Consider the following 22,313-nt stretch of genomic DNA (forward strand, 5'->3'; position numbering starts at 1 on the left):
GGGGAGTACTGTTAGAAAAGATAAACTTATGTATTTGTAAAAGATCTGAAGAACCTGCACCCCCTTTAAACTTTATAGATCACTTTCTTTAAAGGCCTTATGTAATCAGTTATTTCAAAGAATTTGATAACAGCACTGCAGGTTGAAATACGTACTGAGCTGATAATTTGATCTGACTATACCATAAAGAAAGAAAAGTTTTTTTTTGGGGGGGGGGGAGGAATTAGAAAGGGGGGGAGGGAAGTGGTTTTGGAGACAAGAAGTGAAGCTGCCTGTTTTCCAGTAAGTAATGGAGAAATTCCAGGAGCCAGGGCTAAATATACTTGGCGATCAATACAGAAATGGCTCATTGTGAATAATTTAGCTGCTGGTGCAGTGAGAGTTTTGAAACTAAAGGCAAAAAGGACCGGAGCCAAAAGGAGAAAAAAAAAAAGTAAAATTCTCCTATGGACATGTCAGTTCTTTAAACTTTTCCCATCAAAGAATACAGTTAGATTATTGATCTCTTGTTTTCTTTATGTGAAATAAAAGCTAGGGGGTGTCATCCCGTAGGATTTTTTGTGTTTCTGGAGCAGGAGACTTTGTTTTATGTTTATGGCATGCATATGAAAACAATCTCAGAAACTTTTTAAAAAATTACCAAAGGCCACAAGAGGTTATGAATATTCAAAATTTAAGATGTATTAGATACAGCATTCAAATCCATGATCTTTCAGGAAATTAATATTACAACGCACAGGTGCTCGGACAGATCAAGGGGGCGGGCTGAAATGTCAGTACAAGTGAGAAAGTTGGAAAAGTGCTGCACAAATCTGTGAGATAGACTTGGGCACCAAGTTTTTTTGTTTTGTTTTGCTTTGTTTGTGTCTCACACCCCATTCCCCCCTTGATTAGAACATGATGAACCAACTTGCAACAATTGTGAATAGAGCTATCTGTTAACTTGGCCGTCCTCAAACCATAATTTGATTGTGGGAACTAATAAATATTAATATATTTAAGTCCTAGTAAAAACTGGCATGATTGAAGTGTGACTCTCCCAATTAAATTCATTAAACTAGGTAAACCATTCTGACTTTAAGAGGCATTCTTGCCCTGCTACAGCTTTAGATGCACCCTTATCTTCTTTACCCTATCTCTAGGAGGAATCAGATCATTTGCAGAAAGAGTTCAGTGACTTGCAAATGAGCACATACAGTACACAGTAGTATGTGTCTTGGGCACAGGTTGTTGCAGCAGAGCCAGCAGTAGCAACAGCAATATGGGCTAACTGCTTAGAGCTTCAAATAAGTTAAGCATTTAATTAATGGCAGATAGTGAAAGGAATCATTGTTTTAAGGGTTTACCCTTTTGTTTTGTAGCACTGCACTTTGACTATGGAAACTGAGGCTATTGATGGCTATATAACATGTAAGTACTTATTTTCATTGATTTATTAATTCATTAATCACAATCACCTTGAATTATCTTATATATTTACTTAATTCATTTGTAGGTATCATTTATAGATTAGGGATCTTAATTTTATTGCCCATCTGGTCATAACTTTATATTGAAGATAAGTCCAGGAAAAAAAAATGAAACACGAAAACTTTAGGCAAGAGCAGAAAAGGGTAAAGATAGACATTGTTGGTAGTACAAGCAACTCATTGAGATGACTAGTTTGGTGTAATCAACACTTTTCTGCTATAATTTTATTTCTTTCATTTTTTATTTTAAGTTAAGGAGACAACAGATTATGTGTGCTTACTAGAAATTTTCTGTGGATAAAAATCTTTTTTCCCCTAACTTTCATTCATGTAACGTGAAAAAAATACATTTAATGTACTTTGGAAAATGGTATCTTAGAAAATGCTTACTGTAAACAGTGTAATATCCATTTATTTAAACAAAATATTAAAAAGAGAGGATCTTAGAGCTGGAAGGAAATCTTAGAGATCATCTTTGCTAATCCTTTCGGTTTATAGATGAGAAATTATATTGTGTGCCTTTTACTATGGCTTTTTAGAAATATGTGATATTTTCAGTTCACTCTTCTCCCCATGATGTCTTTTTTTGACTTTCTGTGAATTTTGTTCTGTTCTTTTTGGGAAAAAAACCCTCCCAAAATATAACAAACTTTTGTTTGTTATACCCAAACCTGTGTTTAAATTTAAAGCTATGAATATTTAAGTATCCATGAGCAAAAGTTGACAAAATTGAAATGTTATAATTGTATTCTATATGTCAAGAAAGTCTAAAAGATTTTATTTTCGAAAGCAGGTGACAATGAGCTTTCACCTGAAAGGGAACACTCCAATATGGCAATTGACCTCACCTCAAGCACACCCAATGGACAGCATACCTCACCAAGTCACATGACAAGCAGTAAGTCTTCTTTTTTTAATGATTTCCCCCCCCCCCCCATTTCTCTAGTGACAGATTTGGATTTGTTGGGTCTGTGGGGTTCGTTTTCTGGCTGTGGTGCACCTACTGCTATAGATTTAGCTAGCTAAAGAAGAGAACAACGCAGATTTATTCCTGTTCATACTAGTATCTTATCTTAAGCATGAGCTTGCTTACTAGTTTGAACTATCCCAAGGTGGCTTTTGGGAACTGGTGCTTACCTGTATCAGGTAAGAAATACTAGGATTTGCTCATAATTGATTGCCTTTCCAGATATTTAAGAGTAGATTTTGTTGTTGTTGTTGTTAATAGGGGAAAAATGAAACAAAATTTAGAATTTTTTTCCTAGTTAAAACGCTATGCATGTTATATTACTTTGTTATAAGGCTATTCTATTATTAGAGAAGAATGTTAGCCTCTTAACCCTCCAGGTGTAGGTACTCGTATACCTTTATATGTGGTACCTATAGGTGTATACATCTACATATATGTATGAGTATACATATCTATCTATCTACCTAATTATCTATCTATATTTCTTTGAAAGTTTCTTCTACAAAGTCTGGAAAGTGGATCATAAATAAGTGGCTCATAAAACTCAATATTCATTTGTTTAATAAAGTGAAAGGGTTTTGTTTTAGATTGTCAAGAGAAAAACTAAGGAAATATAAGAGGATGTACTGGGCTAGCACTAATAGCCAATTTTAGCCAATATTTTTGATAAAGGATCATTCATATTCATATTGTTTTAAGCACTGTTAGAGACTGCAAAGATTAGTTTGCTTATATTTATTTACAAAGGGCAATATACTTTTATTTATTAAGAGCATGGTTTGTTTCTTGATTCTGATGTTTTATCATCACTTACCAAGTCTAAGTGCTCTATTACTTAGATTCAAAAGTAATTTGAAGTATTTTGTTTCCATGTGCTTTCAGTAAGTGTTGTCTTCTTTTATAGGAAGGACACTTTAATTTTTGTAGATAGACAAAGTTGTATAGTTATGCAGAATTTGAAGCAAGGGATATTTATTCTTTCCAAATGATTTCATAAAGAAATTTAACTTATGTATTAATCTATTATGCATAAACATATTCATACGTTTCTTAACATCTAAATGAGTGTATCTGTTTGACACTTTATTCTTCCAATTTTCAAACATAACTCAGATTATTGTAAGCCTCTAAAATCTATGGGAAGTTGTGTTATTTTTTTAAACCCTCAGTTGTGTATATACGGCAGTAATATAAAGAATATATTGTACTGAGTGAATATTCTTGTCTCATGTATTTTGCTTTAAATATTCTAACTGCTGTTTGGTAATTTTTACATATTTTATTATATAAGCTTGTTGCTTGAAGTTCATTTTATTTCCTTATTAATTAAAGAAACTTCATAGAAGAATCTAATTACAAAAGGTATTTTAAATTCTCTGTCGTATATCAATATACCAATTCCAGTAAATGAGTAGATAAGTTTGTGATAAATTCAGATTCAATAGAAACAATACATTTTAGCAGTTTCCCCCCCCCCCACCTTGACTGTCTGTGTATTTGGAGAAATATGCTTATTCTCTAAGGCCTTAGTTTTCTTATCTGTAAAATGTGAGGTCCTATTTTCTACCTCTAATATCATACTTCAATGGCAAAGAACAACTTTACATTCTCATTATTATATAGTATGTGAGTCTTATAGAAGCAGATTTATTTTTCTTTAACTTTTAAAAATCATATGCATATTTCCCTCAAAGATTAAAAGGTCTTTTTGACATAAAAAGTCAACTTTTTATAAAAAGTGACTTTTTGACATAAAAAGTAACTATTTTCATAGTTAACTGTTTAGTCCTTGGCTTCAAAAAGACAGTATAAATTTGGATAGATGTTAGCTGTTGGTCCGAGACTCCGGTCAAATTTGGGCCAACCAGTGGTTAGGATCCACAACCACTGGCTGAATTTCAATCGTGAGCTTGTTGTTAATGTGATTGGTCCCTTCAGTTTTGAATTTCATTTTAGCCTGACATATGCCTAGTTCAAACAAGCATTTTACCTGTCTCTTTTAAGTAAACAGTGCAAAGACCAGACATGATGATTTGAACAAATGAGAGCTGTGCTATTGAAACATTCCAGGTTTTCTCACCCAACAACAGTAAAATTATGTGTTTGGTAAAGAGATTTTTATTTATTAGCCTGTGGCAATTCCATGTTAGAAGAGTTTTTGGCTAGGTCACTGATGTTTTTGGGTTTTATTCCAAAGGGTTGCAGGTTAAAAATGTTGGCTCTTACTTCAGAGATGTCTGTTGCATCCTTTATATAGCCTCTATTTACAGTATCTAGGTTACCCACTTAGGTGTTAGATGGAGGAGATACCCATTTTTTCCCTGTGTTAGAACTAAGAGAATAATCAGTATTTTAAATTGTCAAGCATCTGGTAACAGAGAAGAACAAAAGCATAGACTATCAACTAGAATGAAAAGTTTAAAATTGGTTATTTTAGTGATTTTGATAAAATTTTCCCCCCAGGTGATTCAAACCTTGACTTTATATGAAAGTATTAGATCTGAATTTCCCTAAGCATTTTTATAGTGTACATATGGATTGCTAATTGTAATTGAATAACAATACCTTATGACCTGTAAAATGCACGTTTAGCTATCCAGCATATTTCTTTATGGCCAACTTATTTTAGTGATTTAATTATGATTTTGTAAAAAGACAATGTAATAAGGAAAAGTGGAATTGTTTTGTCCAAATTCTCATGCAATACGACTGTTTTTAGAAATGGCACAGCCAATACAAAACTACAAGTCAGAGGGAAAAAAACCCACAAGTAATTTTAAAATAGTCAAGATGCAATTAAAGAATTCTATTCAGCAATTTTAACTCATTAACTAAAGTTAACTAAAATTAAAGTTAACTAAAATTAAATAACTAAAATTATTGTTTAGTGGTCAAGGCACATTATCAGTTATAGTTTAGAAAAAGTGGTCAGTGTTATCATAAGGCCACCATGATTTGTTTAATTTTTGGTGTTTAAGTTGAGGAGTGACTACAACTTGCTGCTAACTATCATGTTTTTTTAAAATGGTCTGACTATTATTTGACAATGCTAGAGGAGAGAACTGGAAAGAAGTAGAAGTGCTATATTTCCCTGGACTTTTTTTATTTAAAGTACAGTTTAATTCTAAAAATAAGAGCTATTACTGACTGTAACACTTAACAATTTTTTTCTTGTTTCAACATTATTTCTTTTTAGTATCAGGAAAATCTCTTTGGCAGCAAAAAAAAAAAATCTTTGATAAGAAGATGGGCACAGTTGCCCAAGATCATTAGTGTATACATACTGAGTTTTCTGACACTCTTCAATGTCATGGATGACAGTATATTCCTTGATGGCTATTGAAAATACACAAATAGTATCTGGAAGTTAGAATCTGAGACAGAAGTCTGCCAGAACTATATAAAAGCAAAATTTTTTTTGTTGTTTCTGTCTGTTGGAAGAGGCTGACTTTATATTCCATCTTGTTTCTGTGTAAATATCTTAAATTTCTGCATAGTAACTTCTGATTTAATATTAAACTCCCATTGTATTACTTATGAAATTTTATAGATATGAAAGATTATGATTAATCTTCTTTCTCACAATCTTCTATTTTTCAAATGAATTCTACATAAATGTTCTTTATTATTTAGGTTTCCTTAAAATACATATAAAATTTGGGAAGTCGCCTTATTTTATCATTTTACAAGCTTTCTGTGGTTGAAGAGTTTACCCCATTATTCATCAAATATCTTAATAACCATAAGATATAAGAAAAAAGTTGCTTTCATTTTATAAGCAATTTACCAATAATTAGGTCACCGGATTAAGTTTTGCTTTTACAAAATGCTTCAGATTTATTTTTCTTAGCTAGTTCTTAGAACATAGGATCCTCTCTCCCCTTCAAAAAAAATTAAAGAAATTAAATGACCTAAATGACCTAATCTAGGATGTCTAGTAGCTGAAGGAAAATGTCAAAATGAAAACTTAAAATTTAGGCGTTCCTTTTTTGTTGCTTATACACTTTTTAATAAAAAAAAATTATTATAAATGTGGAAGGACATCAAAATACTAGCAGATTATCCTTTTACATTTTTACTGTAGTGTACTTTAAAAAAATTGACAGTAGGTTTCATTTATTCAACATTTTCTTTCCCCCCAATTTTTAACATTTTATTTAAAGTTTTGAAGTCCAAATTCTGTACCTTCTTTCTTATTTTTCCCTGCCTAAAACAGTAAGCAATCAGATATAAGTTGTACATGTACAATTATTTGAAACATTTCTATATTAGTTACTTTGCATAAGAAGACAAATAAAAAATGAAAGTGAAAAATTGCATGCTTCAGTCTGTATTCAATCAATATCAGTGTTTTTGTTGTTGTTGTTGTTGTTGTTGTTGTTGTTTTTTCCTGGAGGCAGATAGCATATGCTTCATCATTAGTCCTTTGGGTCATTGTCTTGGATCATTGTTTGCTAAGCATAGCTAAGTCATGCAGAGTTCTTCATTGAACAATATTGTTATTACTGTGTAAAAAGTTCTCCTAGTTTTCTTCACTTTACTGTGCATCAGTTTGTGTAAGTCTTTCCAATTTTTCTATAATCAGCCTGCTTGTCATTTCATATAGCACAGTACTATTCCATTACAATCATATACCACAGGTATATGTGATTTCCTGTGATTTCCCAATTCCTTTGATATTCACATCTTAGCCACCACAAAAAAAGAGATGCTATAAGTATTTTTGTGCAAAGAAGTCCTTTTTCCTTTTTTGGATGGCTTTGGGATAGACCTAGTTGTGGTATTGCAGGATCAAAAGTATGTACAGTTTATAGCTCTTTGGTCTCTGATGTACTTTTTTAAGACTAGTTTGTTTTATAGGACTCACCAGCTCTTCTGAGTCTTTTTTCTATATTCTAATTTGGCTGGCATACATAGTTAGACTTCATTTGTAATAACCTTGATATTATGCCAAATGTACTAGACAAAAATTATAATTTTAAAATAATTTGGCATTTTTATTTATGTGTGTATAAAAGCACATTAAACAAAATTAAAAGGCTATCTTAAAGTTGTCACAGAAAAGAGTAATAACTTCTATCTAGCCTTTTCAAATCAACAATAACAGAAATAAACCTTTTTTCAGGTAGGAGTAGGAAAAACAGCTCCTCAGTCTTTTTTTCCCCTAAAATTTCTTTCTCTGCTTCTTTTTGGCAGACTTGAATATAGAGATCTGTGGACTTACAATAAGAATATATGTATGTGTATTATTATTATTATTATTATTATTATCATCTTAGAAGACAGTTTGCTATCTCCAACTTGTACATATTTCCTTCCCTTACTTTTGCTTTTCTAGTTTTGAATAAATGGTTGTTATATCTGTTAGCTTAGGTTTTATATTATTTTCCAAACAATTTCTAAGTGTATATTTTATGTCTTTTAAAGTTTTAAAAGCTCTAAATGTTTTAAGAATCCTAAAAACAAAATGAATTGGGTGTCTCATATATTTTCATTGCCAATTCCAGCATCAGCACTGATGCTATTTAATGATTTGTACCTAATTGAATCCTTGACCTGGGAAGAAGTAATATACATTTGATTTTTTTTTTCTTTATATCGACACAGCAATGTCAAATTTACTTCTTGATTATTTTATTATGCCTTTATGTTGATTAATTTGAGAAAATTATTCAGAGAAATAATGGATATTTATTTCTTATTCCCTCATTTGTAATATGTGTCAACCTCTAAAATAGGAAAAGAGTTCTCAAAAGGATCATATAGTGATTCTCGGAAATTTATGTTAAAGAATTAAGAAAAATACTATAGCTTTTAAAACTCTTAAGGAAACTTTAGTTAAGTAGAATATAAATTAGAAATGAAAGTACCTTTTAAAGAATTTCAGAGACATTGACTTCAGTTATGTGCTTTTTGGATGTATGTGAAAGTTATCTATTCTACCATCAGTGTTCTAAAAATACTGGGCAGTACGAATGGAAAAGGAAAAAATACCCTACTAGAGTAACCTATCCCATGTTTAGAACCACTTCTTTCTTAGATCTTTCCCATCTAAAATCTAACCTTATTTGACTTTCCTCTTGATACCTGAAATTCTCTTTCAGTGATCTGTGATAAGTATATATCCAATTGTATAGTTGAGGGGAATAATATATAATGTGAAGCTGTCTTAAACCCAATGAAATCTTAAAATACAGCAATTGCCCTTAGCACATAATGATATTTGTTGAAATTAAAATCATTGGATAATTTATATGGACAACTTCAGTTTTTCTCTCTGATATATAATCTTGTCTTAAGAGTTCTTAAGTAAATGCACATTTTAAAATTTATGAAAATGAATGTTTAATTTAATTGAATTTTGTTTTTCTCCTTTATTATTTTTTCTTTAATATTAGTGAAATAAACTAGTTTGCTTTTAAAGTTTATATTAAGTAATTATCACATCACCTGATCAGTGATCTTATTTCTACTGCTCTAACATTCTGTGTTTCCTTAATTGCACCATTAAAGCTAAATTCTATATTGAGACATGTGAGTGCTGCTTTCATTGAACTCTCTTTGCTTGATGCAACCATTTATACTATTTTCAGAATTCTGGGTAAGTTATATGGCTGACTAACTGATTCTGAATAAAAACAGAGTAGTATATTAACATAGTGGCATATTTAATGTATTAACTTATCTGGTAACAGTAAGAGAATTCATAAACTCATATATGCCATACTGTTCAGCATGGAATCAATCATAATCTAAGTTATATTTCTGTTATGTGTCTTTGCATGTGAATATGCAATTTAAAACCAGTGTGGGAGAACTTCTCAGCTACATATCATTTTATTTCATATTCAGAGGCATAGAATAGAATATTACAAGAACTTCTTTGGAAAACCTGAATAAAATTCTTAAAGATATAATATATATTACCTGAAATTGATTTGGAACATAGAGGTGTGCATTCCCTTTGTTTCTTTTTAATAATTTATTTATAGAACTATGCCCCCTGTGTAAGTATGTTATATAGATTTAAATCAAACTTCTTTAAGCAAAATATCTGTGATTATCTATATAATCTTAAAATATCTATGTCATTATTATTATTTCTTTCTTTTTTTTTCTTTTTTTTTTTGGTCAGGGTCTGTGGTTTGTTCAGATTATCAAACTCCTGGTGAGGAAATTCCCTTTACCAACTCATATCAGCAACTCTTCTGGAATTTAATAGTTTTTAAAGAATTCTTTGGGTACTGAGAAATTAAAAGACATCCAGAGTAACACAATAATATTTGTTGGAGGCGTAAAAACTCTAAGGAAGGTTAACCTTCTATCTAATACCTACAACACATTTTTTTTATAATTATTTAGAGCCACTTTAAAAAGGTGCTTAACCCAGAGCATCTAAAGTAGAAAATGCCTAATGTTTGGCTTCCTGTCTACATAATTTCAAAATAATGATAAATGGCCTGTTATGCTTTAGTGTTAAAGTAATAAATAATAAGGGGGTGGGGAGTGTATTTCTTCCAGGGAGTCCAAACAAATCAGGTATTACTATAGATCAAAGCTTCTTATATTGTGGGTTGTAACTCTATATGGGTTCTCATAATCAAATGTGAGGGTTACAAAATTATGATTTATTGCCAGTATTGTATACCTATTTTATATGTCTAAATACTTAGGGTCATGTAAAAATTTCTGGGGCAAAACGGGGTTGCAAATGGAAAAAGTTTAACAAGTCATATTATAGATGATAATAAAAGAATAAGTCACAAATTGGTATAGGTGAAGTAGTAGTGGATTTAGAGTCAGGAGATGTGTTAGGATTTTGGCTGTTCTGTGTTATTTTAGGTATGTCACTTTACCTCCTTCTAGCTCAGTTTTTCCTTCAGTAAAATGAGAGAGTCGTATCTAAGGCTACTTCCTTGTCTAGGTTCTATGACAACATCTTACTTCTATGCTTTGAGCAGTGGTGAACATTGAGAATACAAATGCAAAAAATGTAAAAACAGTCAAGTATGTCATGTTCTGTGGAGAATACAACATGCTGACTGTAGAAAGAACACCGGCTTTGGAGGCAGAAGCCTTGGTTTCTAGTGCCAACACTGCCACTTAAAACCTGTGTAACTGCGTAAGTCACCTAATCTCTCTGAGTCTGTTTCTTCTTTATAATTTGTGAGCTTCCATCTCTAATTCATGTTCTTATGAGCCTCCTGAGATGGGTATATAGAGAATTTGGCAAGGTGGAAAGAAGTAATTATTATCAAGAAATGAGAAAGAGCTTCCTGTAGAAGATGACACCTTCACTGATCCTTGGTGGAAGCTAAAACTTCTTGGAGTCAGAAGGAAAGAGAGAGTGTATTTCAGGCTTGTGTGGGGAGTGGGGGTTGGGGGACAACCTGTGCAAAATCTCAGAGAGGAAGTACTTGGAATGCTGAGATCAGGGAATAGCAGTTAAGCTAGTTTGACTTGAATAAAGAGTACCCAAAGGAGAGCAAAGTGAAATAAGTTTGTAAAGGTAGTCTGGAGCCAACCAGCTAGTCAGTCAGTAAACATTTATTAAGTACCAACTATGTATTAGCCACAGTGCTAAGCACTGAGCATATTAATAAATCTAAAAGTCAAATTCTAAACTCAAGTAGCTCTCAAATAGGGGAGAGAACATATAAATAGATATGTATAGATGAGCTATGTATAGGTTAAAGTGGGAATAATCAACAAAGGCAAAGCACTAAAATTAAGGGAAATTGAATAGAGACTTAAAGGAAACCAAGGAAGCCCGTAAGAAGAGATGAGGAAGGAGATCATACTGTGCATGAGGAATAGCTAGTGAAAATGCCTGGACTTAGGAGATGGAACTCTGTTAGTAGAACAGTAAAGAAGCCAATGTCATTAGATCAAAAAGTAAGTGGTGGTGCACTCATGTATATGTGTGTAGTGTGTGAGTGTGTGTATGTGTGTGTGTTTTAAAAACTCTGAAAAGGTTGTAGACTAGGACGGATAATCAAAGGCTTTGAATTCCAAATGGAGAGTTCTGTTTGATTTTGGAGGTAATAGGGAGCATTGAAAGTCTTTAATTGAAAAGCTGAGGAGTTGTCTCATCCTAGATAAGTCTTAGAAAACTACCGGTTCTTGAGTAGAGGACTGATATGCTCTAACATGTAGTTTAGGAATATTAATTTGGAAATTATATGGATAATTGATTTGGAAAGAAGATAGACTGGAACCAAGTAGCTGGTTGTTACATTAATTAAGGTAAGCAATGCTACATTCTTGAATTAGGTTAGTGAATGTGTGAAGGGAAAGAATAGAAAATGTATGATTTTGTAGGGTTAGAATCACTAGTACTTAAGAACAAATTGGAAATTGAAGTGGAATAAAAGAAAGAAGAATCAACAGTGATTGAGGTTGTAAACCCGGAAGATGGAGGGGATGGCAAACATCAACAGAAAAAATTGAAGATAAGGATTGTAATTATTTTTTTTTCATATCCAAGTGACTTCTTATGATCTGCTTACCATATTTCTTAATGCCTCTCACTGGATATGCCATAGATTGCCTTCTTGTTCATATATGGTGTGGACTTGATGGGCTTAAAAGTCCTTTTCAAGTCTTAATATTCTGGGATTCTAATCGAAGATTCATAGAAATATTTCAAAAGTTCTTTATCATCTAATTTTATTTAACAAATGCTTTAAGTTATTATAAACTTCAATCCAGAATTTACCCAATTGGTTACAAACTTATATTATACTTAAATTGTAACAAACGTGTGTAATAGGCACTGAAATTTTTGTCTCTATGAAATCTGAATTATTGTTGTTATTTGGTTGTTTTTCAGTCATGTCTAGTCTTTGTGGTTTATTTTACGGTTTTCTTGGCAAAGATACTGGAGTTATTTAACATTTCCCTTTTAAGATCGTTTTAGGAATGAGGAAATTGAGTCAGACTGGGTTAAGTAAATTGCCACGGATTATACAACTAATAAATGTGAGGCCAGATTTGAACTCGGGGAGAACAGTCTTGGCTTTAGGTCCAGCACTCTATCCATTGTGCTACTAGCTGCCTGTGAAATCCTGAATTAGCAGATGCTAATTTAATGTAAAATAATTCATATGGACAAATCTTAGCATTTATTCTTTGCCTTATGTTTTTAAGGCCAGTTTTCTAGTACTCACTTATTTGAAGCTACTATCAAAAGCATGTGAGATTGAATAATACTTCAATGAGCTTTTCTTTACCATTTTGAGTAGACAGAGATTTAATCACTATAAAATAACATTTTAATAAGTTGACATTTTGTAGTTCTTCAAAATCATCACTTTTATCATTGCTACCTTATATAATTGAAGACATACTTTGAAATTAATGACAGTAGCCTTACCTGATTTTGACCAAGTTATCAGTTTAAGGGAAGTAATTTGATAACATTTCAAAGAAGTATGACATCACATCCCTTTTGCGCTATGGAATATTTCTGGAAGGGCCATTTATCAAAGAAATTAAAAGTCCTAACTCCATTTCTATTCCAGTCTCTATAATTAGCACCTTAGAAATAGTTTAGTGTGCCATCCATACCACTATGTCATAGGATTCTGGTTTTTTTTTTTAAGGAGTACCATTTCTCTATATCAGTCATCAATAATCATGTTATCAAGAATCTGTTTTATATTAAGTACTGTCCTACAAATACATTAAATGGAGCAATTTCCTACTTTTAAGAAGTTTAAATTATAATAGGTAATACAGGTATGCATGTAAGTAAATACAAAATAAATAGAAAGATAATACATTATGCTTAAGGAAGGAGGATACTAGCAATTGGGGCTGAAAACTGTTGTATGTGTTGATTTTAATAGATGGCTGACATATAAGATTGCTATGTTGCAATTAGACAAATTTTTAAAAAAGCAATAAAATTTTATTTGTGTAAAACTAAGAACTAAGAAAATAATTATGAGACTCTATTTCATCTGTCTCTCAGAGTATAAATTACTATCTGTCTTTAAAACCATAACAAAAATGATAGACTTTGAGTTCACTTCTTCAAAGGCAAAAGAACTTATCTTTCTAAATGAATTCTTATGTTATAATAAAACTGTGAGACATAATTTAATAATTACATTGATTACTAGTCTAATTGACTTGTAGATCAAGAAGATAAAAATAGAAATTTAAGCAATTTGTGCAACAAGTCATCCTATTTTTATGTTTGATTCAATTTAGTAAAACAACCCATGTGATGTACAAGAAGGTAAGAGAGCACTTCAAGAGGAGGGAAGTAATAGTAACATATTTCACAAAAATGTAATCTTCAACTTAGTGCTATATTCTCACTAAAGTTTGATATATGAATATTTTCTTTTAAGCTAATTTGCCATTCATATTAAATACTTAAAGACACTATTTATTAATTAATTAGTATTAATAACATACCATTCCAGTCACCAATATTTTCAGTTTCAATGTATGTTTTTCAGCTTTGTTCATTAATATTTTTAAACCATTATTATAAATTTGATATGGGTAACAAAACCATTAAAGAAGATAAAATCGCAGAAAAGGACATTATTTTAGCCCAAATCTTTAATAAGGCAGAATCAAGAGAATTAATAAATAACAGCGTACAGACATTCTCTTGTGTGTCCCTTTCCAGGCTTGCCCAAAGTTCTGATCACTTTTCCTTTAAAAATATCAACACCAAAAATTTAGCTAAAATTAATATACATTTTAAAGTTCTGTTTCTGCTCATTTTATGAGCATATATATCTTCATTTATTCATATATATCTTTCCATATTTTCTTTATGATTAATCTTTTTTTTTTCTGGCAATATAGTATTTGAATGCATTTATATATAAGGCAATTTCTTAATTGACCTGATATTGTTACTTTTTACTTAAAAGGCATATTCTTAGAAAACATATGTAGAATATGTAGATAAATATGTAGAAGTACAAACCTAAATAATAGAAATAGAAGAGATTAAGTATTATCATGTTGAAGGATTAGATTTGCTCTTCATGGCCCTTGATGATAGGATGAAGAGAAATCCATGTAAATTGCAAAAAAAAAAAAAAAAAAAAAAAGCCAAATTTCAACTTGATTTAGCTAACCAAAGTCAAATGGGCTGCCATAATAAGAAATGAGTTCTCCCTTACTAGTCATCTTGAAGCAAAGGGTGAATGATTGATTATCTGTATGTTGTCAGGAATTTTTGTGGGACTAGATGGCCCTTAAGATCTCTTAATTTTGATATTCTATGACTCTATAATGACTTTGAAATACCCATGAGGAATAATTATTGCAGTCTATGATACTTACAAATAAATCTAGAATAGTGTTGTTTGTGATCAGCGGTTGTATCAAAATTTTGCATAAATTTCTCTACTTTTCCTATTCATTGATTTTAATCTGCTATAAATCATACCAGTTGAATTTTAAGCTTGATTTTTAAGAAATTCTGCAGATTAATAAAATGTGATATGTAGTTAATTTGATTACCACGCTTAATTAATTTCATCATCTTATTGATTGAGATATTAGTAAAGTGTTTTTTTTTTGTTTAACTTTTCACACAATATTGTAGGAATTGTAATTTTAAGATATAAGATTTGAATAATTATCAATATAAAAATAATACTAAAGTTGTTTCTGTTTTCTTTTTCTTTTTAAATAAAATGAAGCAAAGGCTATATGATTAATGATGAGGAATGTTATAGAATGAATTATCATTTGAATTCAATTTAGTTGAACTACATGACCCTTAGGTTCATTTTAATTTTGTGATTCTGTAATGACTTTAGGAACCTACCTAGAACAATTGTTATAATCTGCAATACCTACAGAGTAATATGCAGTAATTTTGGTTGTACTGAACAACCTACACTCTTTATATTTATCAATTTAATACATTTAAATTTGATTGGTATGTCAGAACCAAATTTCATTAATCCACATTCTTCAACAATTGTTCTTTAATACCTCTCCTATATAATTATCATACATTATTTTATGTTAAAGGTATATGTATATGAGTCTTATTCCTTTACTCAGTTCAAACCCCATAAAGGTAGAGATTGAGCCTTATATGAACTGTTGAGTTTTGTGATCTGACCACAGTAGTGCTTTAAATAAGTCTTTGTTGACTTCAATTATTTGTGGAAAAACTACTGAAAATGATTAAGAATTACATAGATCGCTGGGGATGAAGAAATATTTGTGACAATCTTAACGGGAAGTCTTAAATATTTTAATGGCTTTCTAGTAAGAGTCAGTGGGAGTTGCTTTTTAAATATATTTTATGAATTCTTAAACAAAGGTATAGGAAAAATAGGTAATAGCCAAATTCAAAAGAAAAGGAAGGGATTTTGCTCCAGGTTCTGTGGCAGAATGGTAAATAGATGAGAAAGTGTTTGTAGAGAGAATACTGGGTAAAAAAAGAAAATAAAACCCATGATACTACATAAGATAGAATCTTAGACGGAAAAAAGTAGAAAAGGTCTCAGAGTCTGAACAAAGAAAGCAAAAGAAATTGAGAAACAGAGGAAGGGAAGGAGAGAGAGGAAAAGAGAAAAGAAAAGAAGGAAAGGGGGAAAAAGTTGTAAGAGGCATAAAGAGGGATATAAAATGCCCTATCTGAACTACAGTGGCATTGGATAGAACCTGTATATGTTAGTAGATAGAAGAGTGAAGAATATCAAGATACTTTAATGAAACGAACATTTGTTATGTTGAAGCTTGAGAGAAAAAAATGGAAGGAAAACCAGTAAGTAAGTATTAGGCTAGAGTAGCTAGGGAATATGTTAATCAAAATGCACTGCAGTTATCTTAAAATCTGTGCATTTTTTATAAGAAGCTAAATGGTGTTTTTTATAGTGTATCTAGGAGTAGATACATTATCTTTTTCTTTTATATCCAAGAAGGGAAGCTGAAGAAGGTAACGACTTAGGAATAGAGAATGAAAGAGTTCTGGACAGCACTGACCCAGAAGTTAAGAACTAAAGAAAAGACTGATGTACTAAAAGGAGTGATACTATGTTTGTTATGCCTGGAAAAATATATTTAGCTGTCACCTATGGGAGAGTTAGGGCTTTAATTTGGAGCAAAATTGATTACCAGTGAAATGTAGATTTCTTCACTATTTGAACCCTTAAATTTTCCTATACTGGAATAATAAAGTTTAGTTCTCTGTACTAGGCTGCCATGGTCATTCAAAAACATAAGTATGGTGAACAAAGTTTTAAATTGCTGAAATATTAGAAACACCAGCATAGAAGAATTAAAGACACTCTTCCCAAAATCTTATAGTAACCTCATATATTTGTAATTCTATGAGTATATTATATGTAGTCATAGAAGTATAAATATAATAGAACTATATAGATAGATAAGTAGAGAGAACTATATTTAAAATAGAATAATATATATATATATATATATATATATATATACAATAGAACTTTTCTACCTCAAGCATTTTATAATTCTATGACTATATACATACACATATATATATATATATATATATATATATATATATATATATATATTTAAACATAGTGAGAGACACACACACATATACACACACATATATAATAAAATTTTTCTATCTGGTCATAAGACAATATTGAAGCAGTGTGATTTAGTGAATAAAGAACTGGAGAGTTGACCTCAGAGTGAGAGATGATGATGATGATGATGATGATGATGATAATGATGATAATGATGATAAATAATAGCACTTTTAGGTATGCAAAGAAATTATAGACATAATCTCTTAATTTTTGCAAAAAACATTTTGCAGTAGGTACTGTTATTATTCCCATTTTAAAAAGGAAAATTAGTTTCCTATACCAGTAAAATTTCACATTTGGTCCAAAAACAAAAACAAAGCAAAAAAAAATCCCAGCACAATCTACTCTTCTGAAATATAAATGAATATTAGGTGCTAAGAATAGGAAAAGTATGATTCACTAGGCATAATGCCTTAGAGAGCTGCCTGAGACACTAAAAAAATTAAATGACCTGCTCAGGATCATTCAGCCAGCATATAGTGAGGCAAAATTTTAAGCCTGATTTTCTTGACTCTGAGAGCAGCTCTCTACCCACTACACATCACTACCTCAAAGTAGTTCAAGTGTTATCCTCATTTATCCTCACTTTACAGATACTAAGGTACAAAGAGAGGATGACTTGACTATGTTCAGACAACTAGCAGTGCATTAAGATATGACAGAGAATTGGATGCTCTTTCCTCTTTATTCCACAGCTGCTCCTCTTTGCTTAATGAAAACATTTCATTTAAAATCCAAAGATACTGAATTTATCATAATTTCATTAAGATTGGGTTGAAATTTCCTATTGACTTTTGGCTCAGTACTAATAAGCAAATTAATAATGGGAACAAGAGCAGTTGTGAGGCTAATCTTTTACATATTTAAGCTAAACTACTTTTGAGCATTTAAATTAATAATTCTTAGTTTAGGATTTCTGAACTTTATTTTTTAAAAATATTTTGGCAAATATATTTTAAAATAATGGGTTTCCTTTGCAATACTGTGTTCATTTTTTTGCATTTAAAATTGTTATTTTGGGGAGGGGCCTGTAACACAAAAAAGATTAAGAATCTTAGATTTAAATAATACCTTGTATTTTTATAAAACTCTATTTTTCAAAGCAGAGTTTTACTTATTATGCAAAACAGTGCTCTGAAGAAAATGAGGTCTTATCCACTCATTAAAGCAGTCATTGAAATACCATTATTTAATAATAATTTGTCAATATTTAATTTGAATTACTACAAAATGATAAAACTTTATTTTCTTAGCTAAGTTTGGAGAGATTTGGAGAGACTAATCACAAACAGATTGTTATCTGTTTCCGTCTATCATTATCATTAACAGATAATGAATTCTTTGATCATGACTTTTAATAAAATTTTGTAAAAATACAAAATAGCTCTCAATATGGGGGGGGGGGGGACTTTCTTCCTTGGAAAGAATAGTGTTAAGAGTAGTGGAAAAGTGGATGAGTGGTGCCAAACATAACATAAACTTAACTGTATAAATGGAATTTTTTTCCATTGTCTAATACTTCATTGATGGAAGAAGTAAACCACATCCATGTTGCTACAAAGTATAAAAAGAACTAAAAGAAATTATCCAATACATTTGACACATCCTTTAAGGAGAACTCATGGAAAGACATGGATTAAAATGGCACAAAATAGCCTAAAGATAAGATTTAATTTGCAGCAGTAGAGCATACCCACATAGACTGATGCAGCAAAGATATTCCACTAGTTGACCAGCTAACTTTCTCTCCATCTTTCTTCCCTTGTCTTCTCTAGTAAGAATAGGTGAAATGTTTGCCTTTATCTATAATTTTAAAAATCCACCAGTAATTAAATATATTTGTTAGCTCTTCTGTGACTTAAAAAATAATTTAATACCAACCAAGTAGTCTTGTTAAAGAGCCTTTAATTCTCAACTATAGATAAAAATAAAGCAGCTTTATGGAATTTAAAGTAGCTAATATGGAGATAAATCATAGCATTCACAATTTTATTTAGGCAACATTCATGAAGGATCTGTATTTAGTTTGGGTTTTTTTTTAGCTATCACTGGTAAGTGTTAGTCTAAAACAGATTATAGTTTGTATAATATTTAACATCTGGAAGATTGATTTTTAAAAATTATTCCCTTATTTTATATTTTGGTGCTATTTAGACAGGACCTCAAAAGCCTGGTTTTGAAAAGTGCTTAGACATGAGACAATTATTAATTCTGTTGTATTCAAATCAATTACCAAAGAAATGAAACGAAAATTACCTAATTAAAGTGAATCACAAATAAACCTGCTTTGTTTGTGAGGGGAATAATTGAAATGGTAATTATGCAGTGATAATGCATTTCTTGTGAAGATGGCAATTTAAAAGCTTTATTTGGTGGCTTTTGTTTGGTGGCAGGTCTTGGATGGCAAACTTCTGATTGGCTTCTTTATCTAACCTTGTTCAGAATGTCTGTTTAGAGTTAACCCTTTTACCAAAACTATCCAAAGGGAACTTTAACATGATTCTAGTGTCTTTCTGGGATTTCTTTAGTCTGAACTTTAGATAACATGTTTCTTATACCATAATTAGTTTTTCTATGATCTATCTGGAATTCTAAGAAATATAAAATAGATCATAAGTATAATCCTTTTTTTCTAGTGACTTATATATATTCTGAAAAATGCATATTATCCCATGAACTCTTTGCAGGAGAATGATTATGTGTTGTGCGTAAGTATACTAGGAATGGAATATTTGGTAAAAAGGATATATAAGCATTTTAAACATAAGCAGATAAAATTACATGCACATTAATTTCCGAAGTTTGAGTTTTATTGATATTGCTAAAGGTAGACAATGTCATGGTTCTGATAAAGTTGAAAAAGCAATGCTTAAAATCAAGTGAAACTTAATATGTGGAACCTTGGTTATTTAGGGTTTGGTAAACCTAGAATAACCTCACTTGGTTTCAGTACTCCAGTTACTCCAGATACTTTAAGAGTGGATCAAAATCTTTAGGGCCTACAATTATCTTGTCTTCTCTAGGTTCTTTTGAATCATCAGAATAGTCCTTTACTCTATGATTTATAATCCTAAAGAAGTTCCAGATTGGGGTCTCACATCAAATTTCACCATGTGCAGGACTCAGATATTTTTGTGACAATCAGTAAACAGTTTTTATAAGTCATCTGTTAAAATGTTGATAGACCTAATGATGGGAAGCCAGCTTTTTGCTCTTGTAACACATGAGAGGATTATATAACAACATACTTAAGTTAACTTTAAGATTAGGATAGTATTAATGAGAGAAAAACAGAGAGAGAGAGACAGAGAGACAGAAAAAAAGAGAGAAACAGAGACAGAGAGAGAGATTTTAGAGAAGATTATGGTATGATGTACAAGGAACAGATTAAAATCTAGAAATATTTGAATTCTGGATCTGTCTGTGACACACACACTGAACACACTGACTGTGTAATCCTGAGAAAGTCACTTAATCTCTCAGTGTTTTGAATAACTCTCTAATCAATTAATTAACAGGCATTTATTAAGCACCTACTAGGTGCCAAGCACTGTACAAAGCACTGGAACAACATGTTCAGAGAATGAAGTAAACCCCATTCTTCATTTAACAGAAGAGAGAAGTATACACACATACACACACACACACACATTTATACAGTATATATATATAGACACACACAGTATATATATATATATACATCCATACATTTTCTATATATGTGTGTCTATATAAAAAATACTCGTGAACACATAGACACACACACAAATATACATTTACATATAAAGCTAACAAATCCACACACACAGATAGAGATATGCAAAGTGGTTAAATATAAAGTGAAATTTGGAAAAGGGGGCACTGGCAGTTGAAAGGGAGAATCAGTAATCGTTTCATACAAAAGATGGTACAGGAGCTTAAGGAAGAAAAGGACTTCACTGTAAGGGAGAAGTGATTAGGGAATGTAGTATAGATATACAGAGTGGACAGTGAGAACAATAGAGATGGTAAAGTATTGTGTGTGAAGAACAAAGAGAAAGCTAGATTTCAAAGAAGAGTTAGAAGATAGTCTAAACTGCTAGTAGGAAATCATGTGGAAGATTTCCATACAAATAAAGTAATAGGTCCAACACATTTCCTATCTTAACAAACTTTTTTTTAATTCCCGTTCTTCTAGAATTCTAAAAGTATAGTTATGTATTCTATGAAATCTTGTGAAATTTAACTTGCTTGGTTTATGGTTTTTTGGATCAAATCTATGCCATATAACTTGGATTCTTAAAAGAAAGTCACTTCCTATAATATATAGCTGAAAAAAAAATCTCTATATAGTCATGCTAGAAGATTCATTTAGGACTTATATACTCAGTGACAATAGTCCCTGTTAATTTTGATGCAGAAAGAATACCCTTTTAAATAATCATTCTATAATTTTTATTTGTTGTTTTTGGAGTCTTTTTGATTCCGTCTGACTCTTTATGATCCCACTTGGGGTTCTCTTGGAAAAAATACGGGGGTAATTTGCCATGGTTCTTCTCCTTCATTTTATAGATGAGGATGCTGAGACAAAGTCACTTGCCCAGAGTCAAACAGCTAATAAATATCCGAGTCTGGATTTGAACTCAGATCTTTCTGACTCCAGGCCTGGTGCTCTATCCACTGCGCCACCTAGAATATCATATAATTCTGAGCTACAGTGGCTTAAAGTCATGAGTATCCACATGAAGTTTGGCATCAATATAATGATCCTAGGGAATGAGGATCTACCAGAATGCCTTTGGAGGGACAAACTAGTCTAGGTTAGAAATGGCATGTCAAAAGTCTCAGGCTGGTCAAGAGTTGGATTTGGCTTGGGAGTGGTCATTACACTCCCAACATGGATGAGATGGAGAGATGTAGTCTCACAATAAAACCATGCAAAAATAAAACAAAACCAAAAACATAAGTACAGAAAAGGAAATAATTCCTTCTCTCAAGGATTTTACATTAATATGGGGATGGTAGGGACAACAGATTCTTAATATAAGAATAAATTGGTGTAAGGAAGTTAAATCCAAATCGTTGGAATACGAAAAGACTTCTTGCTCAAAGTAGTACTTGAGTGTATCTTTAAGAAAGTGAAAGATGTCAGGAAATAAAATGAGTGTTCATTGGTGGGGGACAGAAAGAAGGTCAGTTTATTGGGCTCAGAGATCTTAGGAGGATGAGTACTGAAACTGTTCTGGAACTGGATAGATGGGTGAGTCTAGGTTGCTAGCTAAATAAATGAAATTCCATTTTTATCAACAAGCAATAAAGTTCCATTAT

The 22,313-nt window shown here is 31.3% G+C and overlaps 1 protein-coding gene across 4 annotated transcripts in view; it reads left to right on the top strand.

Annotated features, from left to right (window-relative positions):
- IKZF2 (IKAROS family zinc finger 2) overlaps window positions 1-22,313 on the top strand; it is a 190,821-nt gene that overhangs the window by 2,350 nt on the left and 166,158 nt on the right. For all 4 annotated transcript variants that reach the window (XM_031958108.1, XM_031958107.1, XM_031958106.1 and 1 more), the window contains exons 2-3: window positions 1,362-1,410; window positions 2,263-2,367. In XM_031958108.1, the coding sequence (XP_031813968.1) occupies window positions 1,377-1,410; window positions 2,263-2,367 (139 nt within the window). In that variant the 5' untranslated portion in view covers window positions 1,362-1,376. The remainder of the gene's footprint in view (window positions 1-1,361; window positions 1,411-2,262; window positions 2,368-22,313) is intronic.

Source organism: Sarcophilus harrisii, chromosome 3, assembly GCF_902635505.1.
Source record: "Sarcophilus harrisii chromosome 3, mSarHar1.11, whole genome shotgun sequence".
NCBI lineage: Eukaryota > Metazoa > Chordata > Mammalia > Dasyuromorphia > Dasyuridae > Sarcophilus > Sarcophilus harrisii.